The sequence below is a fragment of the Quercus lobata genome, chromosome 2, assembly GCF_001633185.2.
Source record: "Quercus lobata isolate SW786 chromosome 2, ValleyOak3.0 Primary Assembly, whole genome shotgun sequence".
Lineage (NCBI taxonomy): Eukaryota > Viridiplantae > Streptophyta > Magnoliopsida > Fagales > Fagaceae > Quercus > Quercus lobata.
The window spans coordinates 4,000,177-4,025,223 of NC_044905.1; the positions used below are offsets into that span (position 1 = coordinate 4,000,177).

General features: G+C 33.0%; 2 protein-coding genes across 2 annotated transcripts; both read right to left on the bottom strand.

Moving 5' to 3' along the window:
* Window positions 1–202: 202 nt before the first annotated feature.
* On the bottom strand, window positions 203–5,160 carry LOC115974141 (probable cysteine protease RD21B). Its single transcript, XM_031094354.1, has 5 exons — window positions 4,620–5,160; window positions 2,188–2,423; window positions 1,953–2,093; window positions 1,076–1,528; window positions 203–572 (listed from the first exon to the last, which is right to left on the bottom strand). The coding sequence occupies exons 1-5, from the start codon at window positions 5,089–5,091 to the stop codon at window positions 477–479; spliced, it is 1,398 nt and encodes a 465-aa protein (XP_030950214.1). The 5' UTR covers window positions 5,092–5,160; the 3' UTR covers window positions 203–476.
* A 12,493-nt stretch (window positions 5,161–17,653) lies between these two features.
* LOC115957726 lies at window positions 17,654–18,007 on the bottom strand. Its single transcript, XM_031076041.1, has one exon. It carries the CDS (start codon window positions 18,005–18,007, stop codon window positions 17,654–17,656), a length of 354 nt encoding a protein of 117 aa, XP_030931901.1.
* Between the last annotated feature and the right edge of the window lie 7,040 nt (window positions 18,008–25,047).

Consider the following 25,047-nt stretch of genomic DNA (forward strand, 5'->3'; position numbering starts at 1 on the left):
CCACAACCAAAACAAATCCAATATCCAAATAAGCCAAATTGGATAAAGAATTTATAGCTCTGGATTTGAATTGAAGTTGTGATATTATCTCATTAGCCACAATTTGACTTCTGATCTTCAAGCATTATAATCTAGGTGACAAGCTGGAAAGAAAAGATTGATGATAATAGTATCAAACAGACTACAAGTAGCATTGGAATGATAAAGCAATTCATTAAAGACACTGCTGAATGACTGAATTTACAGGTGGCTTTTGGAAACAGATAAAATGTCTGTTGGTTTTTCAAATGCAGCAGAAACAAATATAGTACTATATACATAATCAGTATCTAAATAATCTTCAACAGAGCATCAATCTGTATCTTAACGATAGAAATGTGGGTAGCAAGTGGAATAACACAAAGGAGAACATCAATCGCTGCTATGATTTTTTCATACTCCTTATTAACATGTCATCCACCAGATTGAAGATTTGCTTAAGCACTGCTGCTCTTGCTGTCACTTCCAATTGCCCAATAAGGTCTAGCAGGAGTTCGCCTCAATGCCTTCACTCCGAATGGGTTGTTCTTGCTCTGTTGCAAGTGGCAATACATGTAAGCAAGACGTAAGGGGATGTTAATATTCTCAGAGGGGAATGGGGAAGTCATCAACAAATGAGTTTCATAGATTAGAGACATAAAATTTTGACAGTTCCTTAGGTGTTATATCTTATGTTTCTTAATTAAATTCAACCATATAGTTGCAACAATAATGTTGAATCTAATTCTTCTCAGAAAAGATTGCATTGGTATTGCTGCATTTGTTTTTGTTGTTTTGCTTAGTTTAGAAAAATATATAAATGCTAAATATACTCCAACCCCGGGTCTCGAACCTGAGACCCCCCCACATTCCCTAATTCCCTAGGTACTAGGGAGGTTTGATTAGACCAACACATTCATTGGCATTGGTTTGGCTGCATTTGATCAACACAACCACATGGTTAACTTCAATTGGGAAACCTAAGATACAACACCTAAGAAACTATACTTAAAATTTTCCCTAGAAGTAAAATGCAATAAAGTTGAGTTGCTCTTACCGTCAAGCAGGTGCCTTCTTTAAGATTGCAGACGGGATATTCCTGTGGGCAGCAAGAATAATAGTCATCGCAGCAGGTGGCAGACTCAAGTGGACAGCATCCCCATGCAAAGCAAGATCTTCCATACTCATAAAGACAGCAGCAGGTATTGCTCTCAGGACAGGAGTAATAGTTGTCACAGACAGTTGGGGGCACTACTGGAGACGGTGGAGATGGGCCTGGGTTGGGAGGATTTTGACCTTTCTTGATAGGGTAGGAGGCCTCCATTGCTATTCCACATTTGCCAGTTGCTTTGCCAACCAAATTGCGCTCCATCCTAATATAACCTGCCTCTCCCCAGCTTGCACCCCATGAGTTCCTCACAATCCAGTAATCAACACCATTGTCTGTGCCATACCCAACAGCAGCAACTCCATGGTCCAGTGCTGTCCCACATCTTCCTGTGAATACACCCTGAAAATATTGGGATAATTAAGGATTTGAGGTCAATTTTTTGTGTACAAATTAGAAGCTTTCATTCAAGTCCCAGCTTCAATAGTAGAACTGAAAAGAACAGTATACAGAGCATCCAAGCTAGTGCAATGCAACTGCCTTCACAAACAAATTCACCTGATGGGATGCTAAATGTCTGGGTCCTTAGATTGGTTTCCATAAAATATTGTTCTTAGGTAGAAACTAAGTGTCTTGTTGCTTTTAGTGGCTTGTGTATAATGTAATTCTTGGGCAAAGGTCATGAGCTAAATGCAACTAGATCATGACAAAGACACTTTTACAGTAATTTAATAGCAATGGAAGGGCTCAATACACCAAACTAAGAACAATATCATCTAAAGAGCTAAATCATCTACTTGTAATCAGATTGAGATTTTAATCATACCGAGTCATATAACTGGAATTCCCTGCCACCTCCTTCTATGGCAACGCTTATTGGCTGGTTAGCTACTGCCTTTTGCAGTGCTTTCTCGTTATTAACAGGAACATCCTCGAAATCATCAATAGTAACAACCTTGGCATTTTTCTGCACAAAACAAAAGACGAGAAAAAATAAGAATTTTTTTTTGGGTGGTAATTAAGCTTTTTAATTTGTTTTTCCCTAGAGAATTGCTACCAACCCGGTATGTGTCACATCTGCCATCATTAGCTTTATAAGGATAATCCTCTTCAGTGTCAATGCCACCATTGTTGATGATGAACTGAAAGGCATAGTCCATGAGACCCCCATTACATCCTTCATTGTATGATGTATCACAGTCCACCAGTTCCTGCTCTGATAGTGAGATCAGATCGCCAGTCACAATCTTGTTTATCCCTTCCACAGCCGAAATTGTCGAGAATGCCCAGCAACTCCCTTTATTTCAAAGTAAACAGTTAAAACACCATCACATACCAAATTGTACAAAGCAAAACAAATGATGTAAGATTTATTAACAAAAAATGCTTTAACCTTGATTTGCAACCAAGGAGTTTTGTCCAACTTAAATATAATGGGAACAGAAGCACATGTCTTTCATTAATTATAGTTGCTAAAGTTTGAAACAACTGTTACATTGTTCCACCCTATCCTGTGAAACCATATAATTAAGATTAAAATCTTCTTCTTTTTTTTTCTTTTTGGCTTATGTACTTCTCCTTCCGTGTTGTACCTTAACTTTCCCAATTAAATTAAACCATGTGATTGTATTAATCAATGCAACATAGGCACATAGTTGAATTTAATTGGAAACCTAATGCACAGCACATATAGAGTAATACCTAAGTTTCACTTTCTGTTTCTCCCCAAATAATTTTCTATAAATCAAAGTTAGAAAGGGTCCCATATTATTGCCTCCATTGTTACTCAATCTTAAAGGCAAGACACTAACTGAAAGAGAATTGCAACATGACCAAGTCTTTATTAGCTCTATTAGTTGACATCCAAACACAAATATTCTAAGCCAAACTTTAAATTGTATAAATGACAAAGACTGCCAAACAGACAACATAGTCTACTTCACACGAGTTAAATGAGACAATTCTTTGGCGAGAAAAATGCGGTCTCAGAACCGGCCCATGGACCATTTTAATAATTAAGAAAATAAATTTTTAAGCAGCCGGGCCCACAGGTGTGAAAACTGCCAGGTCCAGTGGGCCCACTTTGTGAGCTGAGGAAGAACGCAACCTCTATCCAGATTCCAAGCCCAAAAATTATTATTATTATTATTTTTTTTTTTTTTTTTGAGAATGAGGCCCAAAAATATTTAAATGCAATTAGGCAAATCATGAATTAAAAATTTTATGAATTTGGACTGAAAAAAGGGCAATCTGAGAGCCACAGCATGTTTTGCCAAAGATGCTTGGCCAAATTATTAGAGGGTCATCCAGAACTCCACAATAGAATTTCTAAAATTCTATTTATCCATTTTGATATGTGGATTGGAATTTGTAAGGTCGTCAATAATTTCAATGAATAGCAAAATTAAAACAGTAAATTACAGGTGTAACAAAGTTCAATACACAGCTTTCAAATGGATTAATAGGATTTTTAGAACTGAAGAAAATTGACAGCTGATCTTAATCATGGTCTCGCGATCGTTTGGATGCAGCTTTCCACTTATTGATTATTGCTTATTTGCTAAAAATTGGTTAAAGTAAGATTGTATCTAAGGAAAAAAGAAACTTTATAAAACTGTATATAAATAAAAATAATAATCTAAAATAATTTAAAAACAAAAAACCAAAAAAAAAAAAAATATATATATATATATATATAAAAATAAAAACCTGTCCAGATACAGACTAACTATGCCAGGTATTGCATTTAAGAAAATTAAATAAATAAATAAAACTGTCTTGCCAACAAGACCTTTGAATTGGGTCTCAATTCCGGTTCATGATCTCAGTCAGACATCGGTGTAAGTTGTGAACTCCTAAATACAGAAAATTGGAAACTAGCTTATATAAGACCCGCATATCCTGGAACAGTAACACCGACAAAATTGTCTTCACACGTGTCAGAAGTTTAATCCGTAATTTCCAAGGTCCATATTCTTTTCTTTTCTTTTTCTTACATATTTTTATTTTTACACCAATTTTTTTTTTTAGAATTATCTTATATTATATTATTAATTACTGTGCGATTTACGATCATAGCCTTAGGGATATACAAATAGACAAATAGTTATACCAGCTAAATTATTCCACTTATCCACGAAACATCTCTTGAAAACTCCGTCGGCCAGTCGTGTAGTGGATTGAATCTGATCATTCTACTTTTCTAATCTTTTATTTGGTGTCTCGGCTTTTTTCTCAGACTATTTTACTTTTTAACCCTGAAACATCTCGGGAACTCCACAGACCGACAGTGTGATAGAATGAACTTTACAATCTCATTTACTAATCTTTTATTTTCTACTACTTTTTTTTCTAATATTAAGTCTACTAAAATGATTTAGAAAACTAAATATTAAAACTAACTACAAGACTAGATGAAATTAGAAGGAATAATTAAATTTAAATTTAAATTTAAAAAAAGGTAAAAATTATGCAATCAAAGTGTGAAACTTACCACAACTCCCTTGGTCTTTGACGTCAACGACCGCACCTTCTTTCCTCCAATCAACGGACTCGGGCAACTTATCACCGACACGTGGCACATAACGATCGCTCCTAGGCTTCGAAAGCTTCCTCAGACCACTCTTCTTCATACCTAGGTACATGCCTCTGTACTCCTCGTTGGTCAGGTCAGCGAACCGGTTCAGCCCGAGCTTGTAAGACCGGTTCTCGGCGTTGTGCTGGTCGATGAACAAGAGATTATCCTTAAAGATCTCGAACCTCTTCTCCTTCTCTCCTAAGGCGTTGTAGACTTTGCCGTGCTTCACAAGCCACGCCTCGTACAGACCCATCACTTCCTCGTCGGTCCTCGAACTCGATTTGTCGACGTGGGTTTGGTCGTACCCGATGATCGACATGTCCAAGGCTGTCGATACCGCTAAAATCGTGAACAAGAAGAAGATCAAAGATGATCTATAGGAACCCATCTTGTCTTTTTTTTTCTCTGACTGTGAACTATTTTTCAGAGAGATGGGTTTGTGAGGAAAGGGTGGGTGTGTGAAAAAGTTGGGAGGTCAGTGGGCTTATAAAGGAAAGGGACTGGGAATTTTAATGGGAGATATTTTAAGAGAAATAAATATTAGTTTTTAAATTTAAAAAAAAAAAAATGTTTTTGGAAAAGAAATGAATATAAGTTAGTACTAAGTACAGCTCGGAAGAACATATATAGGTAAGGTAATAATCTTTTATGTAGGATAAATTATAGATATCTTTCGTCTGAGGGCCCAATAAGTTCTATGTCAAACCCATTTTTGGATGTATTAAAAAAAAAATATTATTGACAATTTTTTTTCAAGGAATATTAATAATAAATAAATAGACGCAGCACCTTTTGGGTTTTCGTAGAGGCACAAATACAATTCCAACTTTGCTTCTTCTTCTTTTGAGCAAATCCAACTTTGCTTATTTGTTGCTTTTTACCAATTAAATTAATTGAAATTCACTAAAGAGTTCGGTTGGTCTTGGGGTATTTTGTAGTTTTTGATTGCTTATTTGTATGGTATTTATCAAAATATATAGCTTTTTTATATCATTTTATGCTAAATATGTGGCAACAAGCTAAAAAAAAAACCTCTTTCTCTTGAACTTCCAAGAACTTTGTGGGTGGAAATTTGCCAATTAAACTATAAGTCTCTAGAGTTTGGTTAAGTATTGATTTTTTCAAATAATGAATTTAACTCATCTCTTTTACTTTTGGTGAGCAAAAAGAAAAGAGTTTGAATTTGGTAAGGATGGGATATAAAACTCATATTTTACACCATTCATAAGAGATTGTCACATTAATATTTTACTTTAAATTTAATACATCATACCACACTTAATAATATCTCAATAAACTCCCAATTTGGTTGGATTTATATATAGATATTACAATTGATTAGTTATTCTTATTTTTAAATACGTGATAAGATTATGTGACGTATTGGAATTTGAGAGGTAAAACATAAGTTTTGCAACACGTCCTCATAGAATTTAATCTCAAAAGGAAATTATCTTCTTAGTTTTCTTAGTAAAAATAAAATATCGTCTCTATTTTCTAATTTAAGCTATAAAATTTATTATAATCACTCTACACAAAAGAAACTAGTTAATATTTTTACATGATGATAAATAAGAATTATTATGATATAATTATTCAAATCCCATTAAATTTATAGGAAAAAAAAACATTTATGTATTCATACTACATTCCAAATAGTAAGAGCACTAGGTATTAATAATGATTTATTTAAATAAATATTTAAATTATAGTTTTCATATTTTGATATTCTATCATTTGGATTGGTTCATGATTCTTTTCAAAAAAAAGATTGGATCATAAATCATATTAGATTAACATGAAATTTAGTATTCATCTAACAAGTATTCAATAAACTTGCTAAATTCTCAACTTAAATAAAAAATGATTGAGCTTGACCAAAAATTAGATTAAATATGATTTGAATTCTCAATTTACTATTTTTTTAAACTCAATTGATAAGGTTTATACTTCTGAATTTGACCTACACAAAACAAAAACAAAAAAAATATTGATTTTTTGATTCGCTATTAAAAACAACTACTATATAAAATAAATAAAAAGGGTTTAAATTATCATTTGGATTACGTAAATGCATGATAGTTTTAAAAAAATAACTATAGCATTTAAAAAAGGGTTTCACTAACGTATGTCCTTAGGACATACATTAGTGAACCAGTTTAAAAAAAAAATTTAAGAAAAAATGAAAAAGTTATTTATAAAAAAATTTATAATTTTTTCAATTTTCAATAAAAAAAAAAAAAAGATGATTAATACATGATATTAGATTAACATAAAATGTATTATACATAAAATAACTAATAAGTAATAATAAGTATATAATTGACCTAAAATTCAATAATAAACCATAAAACTCAATTTATCATTTATTAAAAGTTGTTGAGCTTGGCAAAAAAATCAGATTACATACAGTTTGAATCTTTTAAGCAATATCCACTATACATAGAATGAATCAGTAGCTGACAATTCCTATAAAAAAAAAAAAAAAAAAATCAGAAGCTGCCAATTAGAGGAAAAGAACCATGTGGATGAGATTTGATAGGTGAAGTAGGCAAAGAAAAAAAAAATAGAAAAGAGACTAACCCACGGAAATAGGAGAGATTCTAGAAATGGTGCATTGGATTTGGAGCTGAGTTAAGTCACGCGCTGGGTTAAGAACCTGACCAAACAGTGGGACTCATTTTTTTTACCACTGTTAAAAGTTAAAACTTTGATTTTACTCGCGTGTGTGTGTGTTTTAGGACTTAGGAGCGTGGTTATAGTGAGTAGGTACGGCTTGGAGAAATACTATTGGTTCGAATTTCTGCGAATTATGATTTGCCACGTAGTATAAGTTAGCTTTTGGAATAAGTGGGTGACCGTGACTGTTCAATTTTTTCTTTCTTATGTGGGACCTACAGAAAGTGAGGGTGGAGAGACTTTCGTGTTTGCATCCATTATTTTGTCCCCTTTCGCCGTCAGTGTGTGTGACTCAGACATATTCAGAGTTCCGTAACACACCACTCTAGCTCACTTTTTTGCAACTCTTTTTTTGTTTTCATGTTCACCCCTCCAGTATTATCAAAACACCCTCCCAAAGTTATAACTCCGTTTTATACTTATTCATTATTGTCGTTTGTTTTGTTGTCAAGTCCAACGAAAAGATTATCACGTGCATCACACATGACACCGTGTGAACAAGACTCAATACATTAAATTAAAATGACAAGTACTATTCTTTCCATTTTCCTTTTAAGATGCAACAATGTGGTTACTTAATTAAAAAATACACTTTTATCTTATGAGAAAAAATTTACATGACAGAATCTTAAAATGGGAACCTAAAGAACAACAACTAAGTATTGTACCTAAGTCTTACTCAAGTTAAAAATCCAATTTAGTAATTTACCTTGTTTTCCATTAGAAAACAAACTCAAATAGAAACCCTAGACAAATTTCTCAAATTTCACTCCACCACCACCACAATTAGGGATGTCAAAACCCACTAGCTAATGGGTACCTAACCCGACTAGGCACAAAATTGTCGGATATCACTCAATTTGTTATGGGCAAAACAAATTAGGTTGGGTTTTTCCCCAAAATCGAATTTCTCGAGTCAAGTTTGAGTATTGCCCAAATTTCTCAAGTCAAGTTCGAATTTTTCCTCAATCTGTATGTACCTCCCACTTATTGTAAGAAAATAAATCATTCATATAATCATTTTTCTTTCTTTTTTTACTATTCAACCAAGTATCTTTTAATTACAATATTATTATTAGAAAATATGGAAAAAGTATACACTGTAGTCTTTTATAATTCCAATAAATGTAATTAAATTTGTGTTTTATACTAGTAAAGTTTTATTTTGGCTAGGAAATTGTAGGGTATTGAACCTAGCACCATAGTTATTATACTTGAACTAGACGCTAACCCAATTTAAAAGTTGAATTATTGGGTGGTTCAACCAGTGAGTCACTGGTCAAATCGCAATGTATAATAAAAAAAAATACTTGTAAGTTTGAAAATTCATAAAATAAACATGTAAAATTGAAAAAAATAATCATGCTCGATTTATTAATTAAAATTAAGCTTAAGAAACTAGCCACCTAATATAATTCAAACTAAAAGTTTCGCAGGTAGCAACTCTATAAAATAAAAAATAAGAGATGTGATAGAATTGTAGTCAAATCTAATGGTGTCACAAATAATCCAAGTCCATAACTCGTCCATATGTCTCGTCCAACGAAAGAAGCTACAATAGGCGGAGAAAATTCCAAGCGTTCTGGCGAACCTCGTCCATATATGGACGAACAATACCTCATGGAATCTACTCATCATTTACGCAGGGCAAGCCTTCCAAGATGGTCTCGTCCATCTTTCACTAAAGATGGACGAGCTCATCGTGGAGGTCTCGTCCATCTTTACTAAGGATGGACGAGTTCATCGGCCCGTCCAACCCAGGTAACTTCCACAGCGGTTATGGAAGTTACCCCCAATTCTCCGGACTCCTCGACATTGGGAACGGTTACTAAACAGATAACCGTTCCACACATACTATATAAGGCTTCTTCGATGAAGGGTAAGGGGATTCAGACAATTTCATCGGGAGAGAATACTTATTCCTTACAAAGAGTTCAAAAGTAACTAACTTCATCATCGGAGGATTTTTGGCCGGTCACCACCGGTCCCCTCTGATTCAGTGTTCTTTGTATTACAGGAGATAGCCCAACGATCATCGCTCGAGTCTTGTCAACCCGCTGATATCCAAGGAATCATCAAAATCTTTACTAAATAAATTCATATTCTAGGAATAAAAGTATATCTCAAACTCCTGTTGGGGATATTACACAAAGTAATAATGGAATAACAAGATTAACACAAAAAACAAATAGAAAATAGATAAATTGGAGGCACAATATCGTTTTCCTTAGACAATATTTGCTTCCCACACTATTGTTGCTAAAGAGTTATCGCAATTTTGTCCCTAGGATACAACCAAGATGTTGTGTTCTACAAATAGCAATTCTAGAGAATGACCACAGGTTTTCTTGTGTTTCTCTCTAACTTGATTTTTTGGAGTTAGTTATTTTTCAAATGATCATAAGCCTCTATTTATACCCATAGGGTTATATTTCATCAAAAGGCACCTATGGAGAGTCAACATGTTTCATAAAACCATTCACTAGCCTTGAAAACTCTTCAACCTTTCTGAATAGTCACTAGAAAAATTATGCAGAAAATCCTGATTTTCGACTTTTGATCGGTCAAAAGTTCATTTCGATCAATTGAATGCACTCTTCAATCGATTGAACAGGAATTGAACAGCGATCGAGACATCTAAAGACTCTAGGATTATTTTCTTACCATTTTCAATCAATCGAGCCAAAGTTTCGATTGATCGAAAATACTGATTTTTGAATTTTCACTTAGAAAATTCCAAAACTTGAATTTTCACTTTATGAAACCATATTCTCTAAACTCAAACATCATTATTACAACCTATCCATGTATATATCTATATATACAACAATCCCCCACTAAGTTGTAATAATATATGTCTCACTTGATTGATATTTTATCATGCATAATGAAAGGTGTCTTTCAACTTAAACCTCCCCTTAGTTTAATTGCTCAAGAAATCATCAGAGTTAATGGTGGCTTGGTGCTTAAACCAAAACTTTTATGTGTTGAAATAAAAAATAACACACACATAAGAACATCCACAACACATTTAGAAATCCACTGTTCTTAGCACTATTATAGTCTTGTGTTCTTCTCGGTTTAGTGAACATTTACAAGAGAAAATCCTTTACTCTTGCTAGAAGCGGCACCATTTTTATGTTCACAAAGATGAAGCTCCTTCTTATGTCCTTGTTGCACATACATTTATTCTTTATGAACTTCATTAAGAGTGTAAAACTCATCCTCAATTACATCGTAATAGTCTGCACTAATCCATCCTGAATGAGACACAAAATTAGTGCTCTTACTAACCACGTATAAATAGCTTGTTATTACCCTTTAAAGCTCTTAGATAAAATCAATTCGAGGTTGGGTTCCTACTATTGATAATTCTCTTAAAATAAGAGTTTTAGTCTCATTCCAATGGATGTTACCCCAACCATATCTAGAGACACTACTTTGGTAAAAGGGTCTGCCAAATTATTATTTGACCTTACATAGACAATTGAAATGGTACCAGATTCTACAAATTGTCTTATGTAATCATGTCTTAGACCTATATGTTTAGACTTATCATTATAGATTTTATTGTATGCTCTACCCAGTGTGGCTTCACTATCGCAGTACACCAAAATGGCTGGTATTGGTTGTGGCCAAAACTCTATGCCTAACAACATATTTCTTAACCATTCCACTTCCTTGCCCGCTGCTGCTAAGGCTATAAATTCAGATTCCATGGTGGAGTGAGAAATACACATTTGTTTCTTTGATACCCAAGAGATGGCATCCCCACCAAGAATGAATATCCAACCAGACGTGAATTTGTTATCACTCACACTAGTAATTCAACTAGCATCCGAATAACCTTCCAACACAGCTGGAAATTCATAATAAAAGAGTCCCAAACTTATGGTTTTCTTTAAATAACCAAGAACTCTATCAATTGCTTTCCAATGATTCACACTTGGATTACCTGTAAATCTAGAAAGTTTGTCCACTGAAAATGATATGTCTGGTCTTATACAATGCATAACATACATCATGTTACCAATAGCACTAGCATACTCAAGCTATGCTATTGCTATTCCAGTTTTTTCACCCATCTTTATGCTTCGATTGAAAGGTATATTTGCTTCATTTATATTAAGATGTTCAAATCTTTGATACACTTTCTCAACATAATGAGATTGACATTGTGCAAATCCCCCACTATGTCTTTTAATTTTGATTCCAAAAATAGTAACTACTTCGTATAAATCTTTCATTTGAAACATAGAAGAAAGATACTTTTTGGTTTCACATATACCTTTCATATTCGTACCAAACATGAGCATATCATCTACATAAAGGCATACAATGACTCCATATTCTTTTGTGAATTTAGAATACATACATTTGTTAGAACTATTGTGCACAAAGCCATCCGATAAAATCATTGAGTTAAACTTCTCATGCCATTGTTTTGGAGCTTGTTTCAAGCCATACAAGGACTTGACTAATTCGCAAACTTTCTTTTCATTTCTAGTAAGTAAAAAACCCTCAAGTTGTTCCATGTAAACTTCCTCATCAAGATCACCATTTAGGAAAATTGTCTTAACATCCATTTGATGTACAATCAACTTATATATGGATGCAAGTGCTAACAACACACAAACAGACGTGATCCTAGCCATTGGTGCATAGGCATCAAAGTAATCTACTATTTTCCTTTGTTTAAAACCTTTTGCCACTAACCTTATTTTGAATGTTTGTATTGATCCATTTGTATTATATTTTATTCTAAATACCCATTTACAACCAATTGGTACAGAACCAGTAGGTAGATCCATTACAACCCAAGTATTATTGGATAATATTGAGTCCATCTCATCATTCACTGCTTCTTTCCAAAAAGTTAAATCTCTAGAAGCCATAGCTCCCTCAAATGTTTTAGGATCATCGTCTGTGTTAAACACTAATAGTATTTTATTTAGAACCACTTGTCTATTACCTTCAACAAAAAACAATTAAGCTTGTTAAGAAATGAAATCTGGACCAAAGTCCTTTACTTTTCTTATCCTTTGACTCTTTCTTTATTCACTTGGTGAACCACTTTCAATCTTTTTAGTACCACCTAAAGTAGTATTAGGATTAAATTCACCTTGTTATGTTTGATTAGGTATCAAAACATCTATGAAATCTTTACTGAATTTATCTTCAATAAACTCAACATCTCTTGATTCCACCACTGTATTAAAACTTAAGTCTAATAATCTATATGCCTTTGAATTTTCAGCATAACCTACAAACACATTTTTCACAACTCTTGGTCCTAATTTTGTTCTTTTTGAATCAACCACTCTATAAAAGGCTAAACACCCCCACACTTTAATATATTCAAGGTTTGGTTTCCTTCCATTCCATAACTCATACGAAGATACTTTAATCTTCTTAGAAGATACTCTATTGTGCACATGACATGATGTAAGCAATGCCTCTCCCCATAAATTAAAAGGAAGCTCTGCACTCAAGATTGTGGCATTTACCATGTCTACAAGAGTCCTATTTTTTCAGTCAGCCAAACCATTTTGTTGGGGTGTATAAGGGACTGAACTTTGGTGTTGTACGACACGGGACCCTCGGACCCATTTGGGCCTTGGACCTTGGACACCAACTTTACATTACGGCTCACGGGCCTAATCCACTTGCCCAAAACCAAACCCTAGGCCTGTTAAGGCCACAGGTCCGGGCCTTATGACATTACACCCGACCCAAAACCCGTCGAGCAAATCGCTATAGTGCAGGTTCATAATAGCCGGTAACCTAGGAATTGCTCGGCAAGGTACACCTCGGACTGGAGCATGATTGACCGGGGACACTATGCCTCGGTTTCACCGGTATTGCCCTGGGAAAAATCCTCTGCCGAATATCCCCTCTAAAGTAGGGAGCTAGTTCCAATGCCACTCTCACCACACCTCACTCACAACTAAACATCCACTTAGCAGTAACGACATTGGACCTCCTGTACCACTAACCACAAGAGTAATCATAACTCCCCACTAATCATTCGGCTATAAATATAAGAAGCCAAGGGAGAAGAAGGGGTTGTTGAAAAGTTTGAGAGAAAATTGAGGATTGGGAGAGAGAGGGAGAAAAATTTGTTGAGAATCTATGCCGAGAACAACCCAAAGTAAGAAACTCAAGCCCACGATACAAATAGATTGTGAGCTCGAGTAAGGCCCAACCCAATAGCCTTGTCTTTGGCGCGCACAAGAGTATTATACCATGTTCCTCACAAAACATAGAAAAATCACTAGGAAAATATTCTCCACCTCTATCACTTCGTAGGATCTTTATTTTCCTATTCTTTTGATTTTCTACTTCAGTTTTATAGCGTTTGAACATGTCAAAGGATTCATCTTAATTTCTCATTAAATACATATATGTAAATCTAGAGAAATCATCAATGAATGTAATGGAGTATCTTTTACCTCCTCTAGTTAATACACTATTCAATTCACATACATCAGAATATACAAGTTCAAGCATAATAGAATTTCTATCTGACTTAGAAAATAGTTTCATTTCTTTTCATTATCATGCTTATATGAAATTATACTATGCTTTGACATATACTTCAAGTATTTGAAATTTAAATATTCTAATCTAACATGCCACAAATATGAAAGATCAACAATATAAGCACAACCAGAAACTTATTTATTAATAATACTTAGTTCGTATATGCCATCAGTATCATATCCCTTTCCTACAAATATCCAATTCTTGGACAAGATTAACTTGTCTGATCCAAGTACAACTTTTACACCACTCTTACATAACAAATTGGTAGATACTAGATTCTTCTTAATATCGGGTACATGAAAAACATTGGTTAAGATCATCATCTTGCCGGAACTCATTTTCACTTCAACAGTGCCCTTTCCTAGAACCTTTGTTTTATTATGGTTGCCCATTAGCACTTGTTGTTCTATGGAAGACTCATCATAAGTCTTGAATTGCTTTTTGTCGTTGCACACATGCATCGTTGCACTCGAATCGAACCACCAATCAAAAAGATTTGCAATCACAGCCATATGAACTTCAATGATCATATCAATATGTATGCTACTCACCATAGCAACAATGTCCTCAATGACATTTGTTTCATTGACATTGCCATTATCATTTTTCTTGTTCTTTAGTAGTTTACATTCACGAATATAATGACTTTTCTTTCCACAATGGAAACAAACCCGGTTCTTCTTAACCTTGTTGGGATTTTTGGAATTGTTCTTCTTGAAACCACTCCCACTTTTGTTCACTTTCAAGTGCTTATCGGTCTTACTCGAACTCCCATTTTGAACATTGCTCACATTGTTCACATTCACTTTAGAATCGGTATTAGTCACATCTCTAACCCACTTTCCTCTTCAATTCGAAAATGTTGTCCGAATTGTTCTAAAGTGAGATCCTCTAACATATGCATAAACTTCTTCCTAAAATTATTCCAACTTGGTGGGAGTTTCGCAATGATTGCACCCACTTGGAATGATTCAGGAATATTGATTGAAAATCATGGAGTTTATTGACCAAAATTTATAACTCATGCACTTGATCAAAAACTGAGATATTATCAAGCATTTAATAATCAAAATACTTTTGAATAATAAATCTATTCGTACCTACTTTCTCAGTTTTGTACTTTGCTTCTAAAGCATTCCAAATCTCCATCTGTGACTTCATTGATGTGTAGAGATCATAGAGATGATCCGAAAGAGTAATAAGAATGTGCCCTTTGCAAATTAGTTCATCTTCCTCCCGTTTCTTTCTTTATGCCTTTATCTCATTAGTGTCTTCATTAGTTGCAGTAGGAAAAGGCATCAAATTGGGGCCCAAGACATTAAGAAGGAATTTCATCTTGTCTTTCCATCGAGAGAAATTGGTTCCATCAAAACAATCCAATTTCACTAACTCATGATTCAACATCTTCCATGCTGAAACATCACTTGTTCCTTCCATTGTAGGAAATATTGTCTAAGATTGTTGGGGATATTACACAAAGTAATAATGGAAGAATAAGTTTAACACAAAAGATAAACAGAAAATAGATAATTTGGAGGCACAATATTGTTTTCCTTAGACAATATTTGCCCCCCACACTATTGTTGCTAAGGGTTATCGCAAATTTGTTCTCAGGATACAACCAAGATGTTGGGTTCTACAGATAGCAATTCTGGAGAATGGCCATAGGATTTCTTGTGTTTCTCTCTAACTTACTATTTTTTGGAATTAGTTATTTTTCAAGTGAATAAAAGCCTCTATTCATACCTATAGGGTTATATTTCATCAAAAGGCTTGTATGAAGAGTCAACATGTTTCATAAAACCATTCATTAGGCTTGAAACCTCTTTAACTTTTCTGAACAGTCACTAGAAAAATTTTGCAGAAAATCCTGATTTTCGATTTTTGATTAGTTGAAAGTTCTTTTCGATCGATCAAACAAGAATCGAACAGCGATTGAGACATCCAGAGACTCCAGGATTATATTCTTACCATTTTTGATCGATCGAGCCAAAATTTCGATCGATCGAAAATACTGATTTTCGAATTTTCACTTAGAAAATTCTAGAACTTGAATTTTAACTTTATGAAATTATATTCTCCAAACTCAAACATCATCATTACAACTTATCCATGTATATACCTATATATACAACAACTCCAAATTAAGCTTACATCTCATTAGTTGCTCTAATCTCATGGATTATGATTTAAGCTAAACTTTGAACTTATTTATTTTATTGAAAAGTCCAATATCATCCTCATTTAAAAATATTTTGTTTTCATTGTACTCCAAATTTAGAAAATGATATTGCAATGACTTACAATTACATTATAAAGCTAATTAAGTGAAAACAATTCGTTAGAGTTGCTTAGGTTGCAAAAACATTGATATATTTTATTAGGTTTTACCAGCTTAATAACACAAGAGGTGTAATTAAACAACCAAACTGACTTAGGTGCCGATTCACTAGGTTACTAGTTTGACTAGCTAGGTTTTAATAACTATTTTTGGTATAGTATCACAACTAGTAAACAAAATTGCATGTAAGGGTGGCAAAAATTTGACACGACCCGCGAACCTGACACGACTAACCTGTTTATAACCAGGTTATGGGTTGAGGCTATATAGGTTTGGATCATATTCGCTTGACACGACTAACTTGTTTAATAAACGGGTCGTGTTCATGTTTAACATGCGAATTCGTTTGACCCATTTGACCTGTTTAGCTTATAAAATTATTAGTTATTTTGATATTATCGCTTAATTTATAATACTTGTTTTTATATGTTTATTACTATATTTATGGTTGTAATTGTATTTTAATATTAGATATATGATAAAATTTTTTTTTTGAGGGTGTAGATATATGATAATTGATAAAAATTATATAGGTTATGTATGACCTATTAATCAAATAGATTATTAAATAAGTTATTTGTATTGACTTTTACATGACTCGTTAATTAAACGAGTTATACGTGTCGGGTCAGGTTGACTTATTTAACAAACCGGTTGTGTTTGAATTGAGGATTCCTGACATGTTTACTAAATAGGTCAGGTCTCAGGTCAACCCATATAATTGAATACTTATAGTTCAACACGACATAAACCTAACATACGAACACAAATTGCTGTCCCTAATTGCATGCATCCGAAATATGCATTTTACCAAGTGTATTAAGATACAGCCAGTTTAGCCACAAACAAAGGCTGATGTTAATGGGTATAAAGGTCATTTGCAAGTCAAATTTAAGCCTAGTCAGGAAGAAAAAAAAAAAAAAACTACCTAATCCCAACAAGATAAAGAAGATATTGTAATCACTTGTCACTTTTATAGTGAAACAATGATGCCTTGTTATTTTACCCAAAAAAAAAAAAAAATGATGCCTTGTTAAGCAGTCCCACTCCCCAAACAAACTGACATTAGAAAAAGATTAAAGCCCCTACTAGTTGATGGGCATAGCATGACTAATTGTCATTGACGGCCAAGCATAATAAATGAGAAAAATACAAAGGGTTTAATTGCCAATTCATATACTACATGCCAAGTTCAACGGAAACTTTTCTCTCAACCATCTCTTTCTCGAAATTAAAGCCTTTCACGATTATATAAATGTGTACGTCATGAAAGAAAGTGAAACAAAATAATGATATTTTTCCGATTCCACTTTCAAGTATGATGGTCCACTATAGATAGATAACTTTTTTTTTTTTTTGGTTAAAAGGCGATTTTATTAAGAAACTAAACAGCAAGCACAGAAACAGGGTAGAGTCTGTTAACAAAAAGCCCTACAACATCCTCCTCTACAATACCTCTAATGTCCACAGGCAGACAGTTAAAAGAAACAAAATCAGTAACTTGATCTAAACTCATCCTAGCTAACAAATCTGCACAGCGATTAGCCTGACAGAAGCAGTGTTTGACCTGAATCTGCTGAAACCGGAGCAACAATTGTCTACAATCCTCCAAGATAGGCGAGACAGCAATATTTTGGTAGTTTGGATTGAGAAACACATCCACCACAGCTTTGGCATCAAGCTCAATGACTAGAAATTGGATGTTTAAGTTGCTGCACAGGAATAGATAGATAACCATTGAGCGGTGATGTTGGGCTTGCCAACAATATAAAAGTTACTGCTTACTACTACACGGCATTTCAACTTTTAAAAAAATCCCCTACTCTGTGTCAAGAGTTATAACTCTTTAGATATATATTACTATAATTTTTTTAAAATTTTTTTTTTCCTCAAATGTGTATTAAAAATACTTAGTATTCTAAAAAAAAAAAAATCTCAAAACAATCAAAAAGAGACTGCAATTTCATTTTTGTGTGCAATAGTCATGGATTTTGTTTATTCTGTTATTTACTCAATAAGGGAAAACAAACAAGTGTGGTTTGTCACGGGATATTTTAAAAAGATGGGTACAAAAAAGATGGGTACAATACTATTTGGTCCTCGTGCTTTACCAATTTTTTTTCCTCTATAAACTTTTAATTTTTTTTAATAGTTTAGATACAAAAATATGGATATTTTTTTTTCAATAGTTTAGGGATCAATTTTTTTTTTTTTAGTAAAGTTTGAAGACAGAAAGTAAAGAATTTTAAATAGTTTAGGGACAAAAAATGAACTTTTCAATAGCTTAGGGGCGAAAAACAAATTTTTTTAAAGTATAAGATTGAAAAAACAAAATTTTGGTTAAATTTATGAATCAAAATAGAATTTTACCCTAAAAAGATTATCCCAAACTATTGATTCCACAACTATACTATAAATATTAGTGAAATAAGGTTTTTTTAAAATAAATTTTTTTTATTGTAGTAGTGAAATAAGGTTTTTTTTTTTTTTTTTTTTTTTTTTTTTTTGTCTGGGTAAATGTGGGGGATCAAACCCCCTATCTAAAGGTTACAATCGGAACTGGGTGCCACTAGGTTACAAGGCCCAGTGAAGAAATAAGATTTAGTTGTTAGTTCAATAATAACGACATCTTATATGATATTCAGTATTTAGGTTTTAATTCTACCTCCCCTCTTTATTTTGGGTTAAATAATATGTTTGAATTTGGTGAGGTGGTATGGTTGGAGGATATTCCTCCACCTGCACTACAAGTATGAAGATTCTAATTTTATTTAAATAAAAATCAGGTCTGCTTTCAAAAAAAAAAAAAAAAAAAAGAATTTGGTGAGAGAGTGTAATTAAAGTGTGTATGTGTTTAGTTTGTTTCTTAAAAATAAAAATTCCACCTCCCCTCTTCTTTATCTAAACCCCAAAAAAAAAAAAAAATACTACTAAGAGTCTATTTGGAAACATCTTATTTAGTTGAAATTGAAAATTTTTTTTATGAAAGTACTACAAATAAAACTAAAAGTTAGTTGAAATAGTATAGTATGACTCATTAATAATACAAAAAAGTTCAATAAAATCCATAAATAATAACAAAAATAACTTAAATATTAACAAATATAAGGTAAATAGTTAAAAAAACTGTTGTTTTAGTCGATGCCAAAACGCAACCTAATTGCTAAAGTAGCAGTACTAGTATACAGGACCTGAAAACGACTTTCTACATGTACCTTAACTCGGCTTCCTCGAAAATAGGAAAATTTTCATTCAAAAAGAAAAAAGAAAAATAGGAAATTTAAAATCTTGGAATGTCCACTTTAATATATTTTTTTCACTCTTGGATATTTTTATTTTTGCGAGTTCCATTTTTCCTCAAAAGGATCTACGGAGAAACGAACAAATCAACTTTGAAAGAACATCCCAAAGGAGCCGGGCCACAGTAAGATTCATTTGGAATCTTCAATTGATGTTAATTAAGAAGAGACAAAATGATGACAGCGTTTCACGGGGAAAACAAAAAACAGAAAAACCTTATTCATACAAAAGTAATCCGTGGCTTGTTTTCTTCAAAAGCGCAATGAGATTGTTTGACGAAGACGGAGGAGGAGAAGATATTTTGGCTTCTGTTTGTTTGTTTATATTTATAGATATAGAAAAGATTCAAAGGACCATATTACCTCAGTTTTGTAACTAAAAATTGATTATTTTGATCGATTATATGATGTTAATTAAATAACCATTCACGCATATTTTGTTTAAATAACTCTTAAGTTATCTAAATGGATCATATGAATTTTGTGTTTAGGATTAGCTTATTTAGTATTTTGTTAAAAATATACTATAGTATATCTATATTAAAAAAAAAAAAGATTTAAAAAAACTGTAAATAAAAGATAAAAGCAACAAGTTGAACAAAAAATTTGATGTCAAAGTCAAACACACACTAAATTGACAAATAGTTATAAATAGTTTATATGACTAAAATTATTCGCCAAGCATTTGTAGAAATTTATTTATTTGTCAATGTGAAAATAAAAGGAATAAAAAAAATTATAAATAGAAGAAATGGAATCAAGAAAAAGAGAGAACGTTGTGTGGCCTAATGTCTACCTTTACCGTGCAAAAGCCCTTTATGGTTATTTTTTTGCTATATATAAACCATAACAACGTATTCATAGTAGACTAAATCGTAAATTAATACAACAATATAAACACAATTAATATTTCTTTAGAGTTTGATAGGATATGTAGTCCAATTGAGTATTTAATTTAACATATATGAAATATCATTTAACCCAAAAATTTATACCCTATAATCTCTCATTCATGTGTGAGTCATTGTGTTGCGGATGCCTTAGCAAAAAAACAAAATATTGCTCGTCTTTAACAGTTTGAATGGAGTTTGTTCCTCCAAATATTAGTAGTCTTGTATTGACGGATAAGCCTTTTCTTGATTAATAAAGTTTCTCATGGATTGAAATCTCAAAAAAAGAAAAAAAAAAAGAAAAAAGTGTGAGTCATTGTATCTCACTGGGTTTTAAAACTTCTTTGTGTGCTATGAATAAGTTCAATTATCTCCCCTTTATCTATAGTCTTTTTCTATTACCAACCATCCAACACGTCATCCATGGGCCCATTTTTTTAAAGATTATTTGTGTGGGCCCAATCACCTTGCTGCACATCACCATGGATTTTGATATAACTTTTTGAGGAAAATTAACACATTGAGGAGATTGTAATTAAATAGTTAATATAGAAAATAAGGTCAACACTTAACCCAAAAAGCTAAACATATGAGTTTGAGCATAATTATGTTATATTAATCACTTACCCTTATCATTGTTATTTAATGTGAAATTTCACTCATACAAAAATACCCGACATGTACATGCATGTAGCCTATAGGAAATCAATTAGCTATGCCCCATCCCTGCAATAGCATTTGCATAAGTTTATTTATTTGTCAATTTTCAAGCTGCTTTCAAACATGCTTCTTTCCCCCTCCAGATCCGAAGTCCACAAGATAAAGGTTGCTTATCTATGTACTTTCCTAAAGAAAAATTGTTAGATTTTTAATTTTTAAAATTATTAAAGAAGAAAAATTGTTAGATTTTTAATATTTTATATTATTTAAGAAAAAAAAATTAATAGATAGACTGGACGAAGTTGTATGGATGCATCCTACACTGCACTTAGATAAATACAAGAAACCATCAAATCAGGGAACTAAAAATCATATTTTATATCTTGTCTTTAACAATTTTGGAAAGTTATTGTATACTCCGAGAATATATTCCCTTCCTCTCACCGAGAAGTGGTTTTACCTACCATGGAGCTCAGCCCTCTATGAGAGGGAGGTAGCTTGGACTATGCAATAACAACCCCAACCATTTCTATCCATACATAATAAAAAGTATAGGAAAAGATTCAAAGCAGATGCAGAGGGGTCCAAAGATGCAAGTTGATTCTATATTCAATTTGGTCACAAAAGGACGACTAGTGACAGGCCCTCATGTGACTCGGACCATTATTTATAGCAGATCCGTCATGATGGGCAACATTGGACCCACAGCCCATAATAATACTAGAATTTTAATAATTCAAAACGGTTGAACGTGACCTCTCTTCACAGTAATACATATGCTTCCAAAGTCTTTGATTTGGGCCTGGCTACTGTGAACACTGAGCCACATGGAGCGGATTGATCAAACTGAAAAAAAAAAACTATTAAGAAAGGAGCACATGGAATCGTTGAACAGGAACACACCGTGTGCTGAATGATCGTTGAACAGGAACACACCGTGTGCTGAATGCTGATCTCCAATTCTTTATGAACTATGAAGATTCTAATTTCTGAGTTGTTTTCTTCGAAGTGCTAAGGACTACTTGTGGGAAAGATGGTCCCACCCTATCTCTATTTTTTGCTGAATTTTTTGGGGCTGAGTCTTTAAAGTCAGTTAACTAATTAGCCTGTCGTTATTTGATAAGGCTCACTCATTTGTTATCGCTTACAGATAGTGAGATCCACTTGTAGTTGACAGTCAATGAAATAGACAGAAATCCAGGACAGGGAGTGAACATATGGTGGTGGTTTACGATTATGAATATGTATGTATGCACCCTCCATCTCCCAGAGTGTGTGTTTCGTATGGCTGTCGAATCATGAGATGAAAAATTGTATATATCAAATACATAAGATAATTATTATCTCAAATAAAGGTAAGTCAACATGCATTCATGGTTAACTTTTATTCCTATCAACGCATAGACCAAGAACCATATATTTGGTTAAATTGTGGAGATTGTCCCATGTAAACAAGAGTTGAGATTTGGGAACAAGGTTGCACATAGTTTAGCTAGGTGTGCTCAGCATATTGAAAATGCAAGTGCACGGATAGAAGATGTTCTACGTTTCCTTGAAAAGTTTGTCTACGCTGATGTTATACAAACCAATAAATAGAATTGATCTTCTGTTAATTAAAAACATCTTAGGAATTTATATTTACCATAATTCCAAAAACCTGTGAATGTGAGAGATGAAAAATAAAGAAAAATTAGGTTTAAAAAAAATCACACGACAATAATGAAAATTCTTAAGTATTCTCGAAGTATGGAAAAATGAAGTCCTCTCCTTTCACATTCATGGTGGACCTGACTATAAATTTAATGAATAGACCTCACCATGAATATGAGAGGATGAAACACCATTCTCTGTGCTTCGAGAGTACTTAAAAATTGCTCTGACACGAAATATGCATGATTCGATAATTTGCCTACATCCATGGAGTTGCTACATTTGTACTATGTCAAGCCCTAATATGAAGCGACAAATAAATACCCCAAACAATGGGATGAAAAGGCATGTCGATTCAAGCCTCCACTCTATGAATTAAGCCTTAGAAAATCTCCCATCTAAAATCGTAATGCTTCCAAGTTAGGTTAGGTCATAAATCTGGCCAAAATGGCCAAATATCACTGTTTACCAAAATATGTATTAATCTACCACTGTTTTGAAAATATATAGGAATCTACCACTTTTTGGGCATTTGAATTCCATGAACTTGAGTTTTTTGAAAAAATAGCTTTCAAATTTGTCGGAAATTTTTTGATGAAACTCAAGTTCATGGAATTCGAGTACCATAAAAAATTTTCAAATTTTTTTCATAGAACTCGAGTTCTCCAAATTCGAGTATCCAAAAAATGGTAGATTCCTACATATTTTTGAAACAGTGGTAGATTGAAATATATTTCAGTAAACAATACTATTGTGTGATTTTGGCCCATAAATCTGATCAAAGACAAAATAAGCTCTCTGTAGCCCAACAACATAGACAAACTTTGACCAATAACCCTGGATTTTGATTAAGATTTGAATATAAAACCTGTCCTAATCCAATTACATTTGGCTTTTCCATTTGTGCATGAAGCAGACTTGAACTATCCTTAATGAGCAAGCAATTAAAATTCGGAATTACTATGGAGGACATAATATTCTATCTATTCTCCATATCGAAGGAAATTGATATGGTCCTTTTATATAAAGATTAGTTTTCATTGATTTAAAACCACATGGCGCCATCTAAAATTCTATTCTATCAAATCAAATAAAGACTGATAACTGATTTGAAAAAAGAAAGAAAGAAAAGATATCATGTGCGTCATTACGTTCGTAACAGTGACAATGAAATGAAGAGGATCATTTCCCAGCAAACATCAACTTATTTTGTAACTTGTGTTGGTTTAATTTTTACTATTTATCAAATTGGAAAAGTTATTATTATTATTATTATTTATTAAAATTAAAATTTTCACTCGTAATTAGCACTAACAAGTAAGACTGTACTGTACCATGCCACATCAGTATTAGTGGTATAAAAAATTTAGTAATTTGATACTACAAAAAGTTATTTTACCTATTTTATTACATCATTTTATAAAATACTCAATATCAGTGGTTTTATTTTAACATTTAATATAATAAAATAATATATCTACTACAGTAAAGATCAATTACCACCACTAGCAACACAATAAAATAATATTTTTTTTAATGAAATAATTTTTTTTTCCCATCAGCAGTAAAAAAAAAGGTTTGGCTTGCAGTCCACTTTTGCTATATTCTGATAGTAAATTTAACATTTTAGTAAAATGCCTCCACAATACTAATGTTCTTAGCTATAAATTGTTCAGTTTTAAGGATTTCATAACCTTATATTTGCGGTGGATTGCTGAGATAAATGTTAATTAATTAACACATGCATGAATTTGGTGGGAATGGGCAGGGTCAGACTTTTCTATCACCGATCTGAAAAGGCAATAAAGCAAAAATCTATCGTGCACATAATTGATAATCCTTTCCTTCGTATTTCTTTCTTTGGATAAGGATTCTTCTGCACCTCTTTTGGAAGTTGATATATCTAATGCGAATGGGTATTATACTATATAGGGGTTCGTTGCATCGTATCAAGGTTATTATCTCTGTACAATTCAGTAGAATCAGTACCCCAAAAAAAAAAAAAAAACTCTATCCCACTTCAGTCGAGTATCTTCCAAACACAATAACGCATTGTTAAGTCGGTAGCATGAGTTTGGTCTAGAATCTTGGACTGTACATGTCATGCAAGGAGTTTTAACTCCTTTCGTTGCTTGCTGTGTGTAATGATTAATGAGGACTTGTAAACCAAGTCCTTGTTGGATTACATAATTGTGAACCACGGGCACAATTATGTAATTGCCAAGGACAGTGATTAGAGGGTTTTCTTTATTTTTGTAGGAGAGAGCTAAGGATGTATT

Coding starts and splice junctions, on each gene's coding strand:
- LOC115974141 (XM_031094354.1), bottom strand. CDS start 5,091: ATGGGTTCCTATAGATCATCTTTGATCTTCTTCTTGTTCACGATTTTA. Junction 2,424..4,619: donor CAAAGACCAAGGGAGTTGTG/GTAAGTTTCACA, acceptor TTTGAAATAAAG/GGAGTTGCTGGGCATTCTCG. Junction 573..1,075: donor AAGAAGGCACCTGCTTGACG/GTAAGAGCAACT, acceptor CACTTGCAACAG/AGCAAGAACAACCCATTCGG.
- LOC115957726 (XM_031076041.1), bottom strand. CDS start 18,007: ATGGTTATCTATCTATTCCTGTGCAGCAACTTAAACATCCAATTTCTA.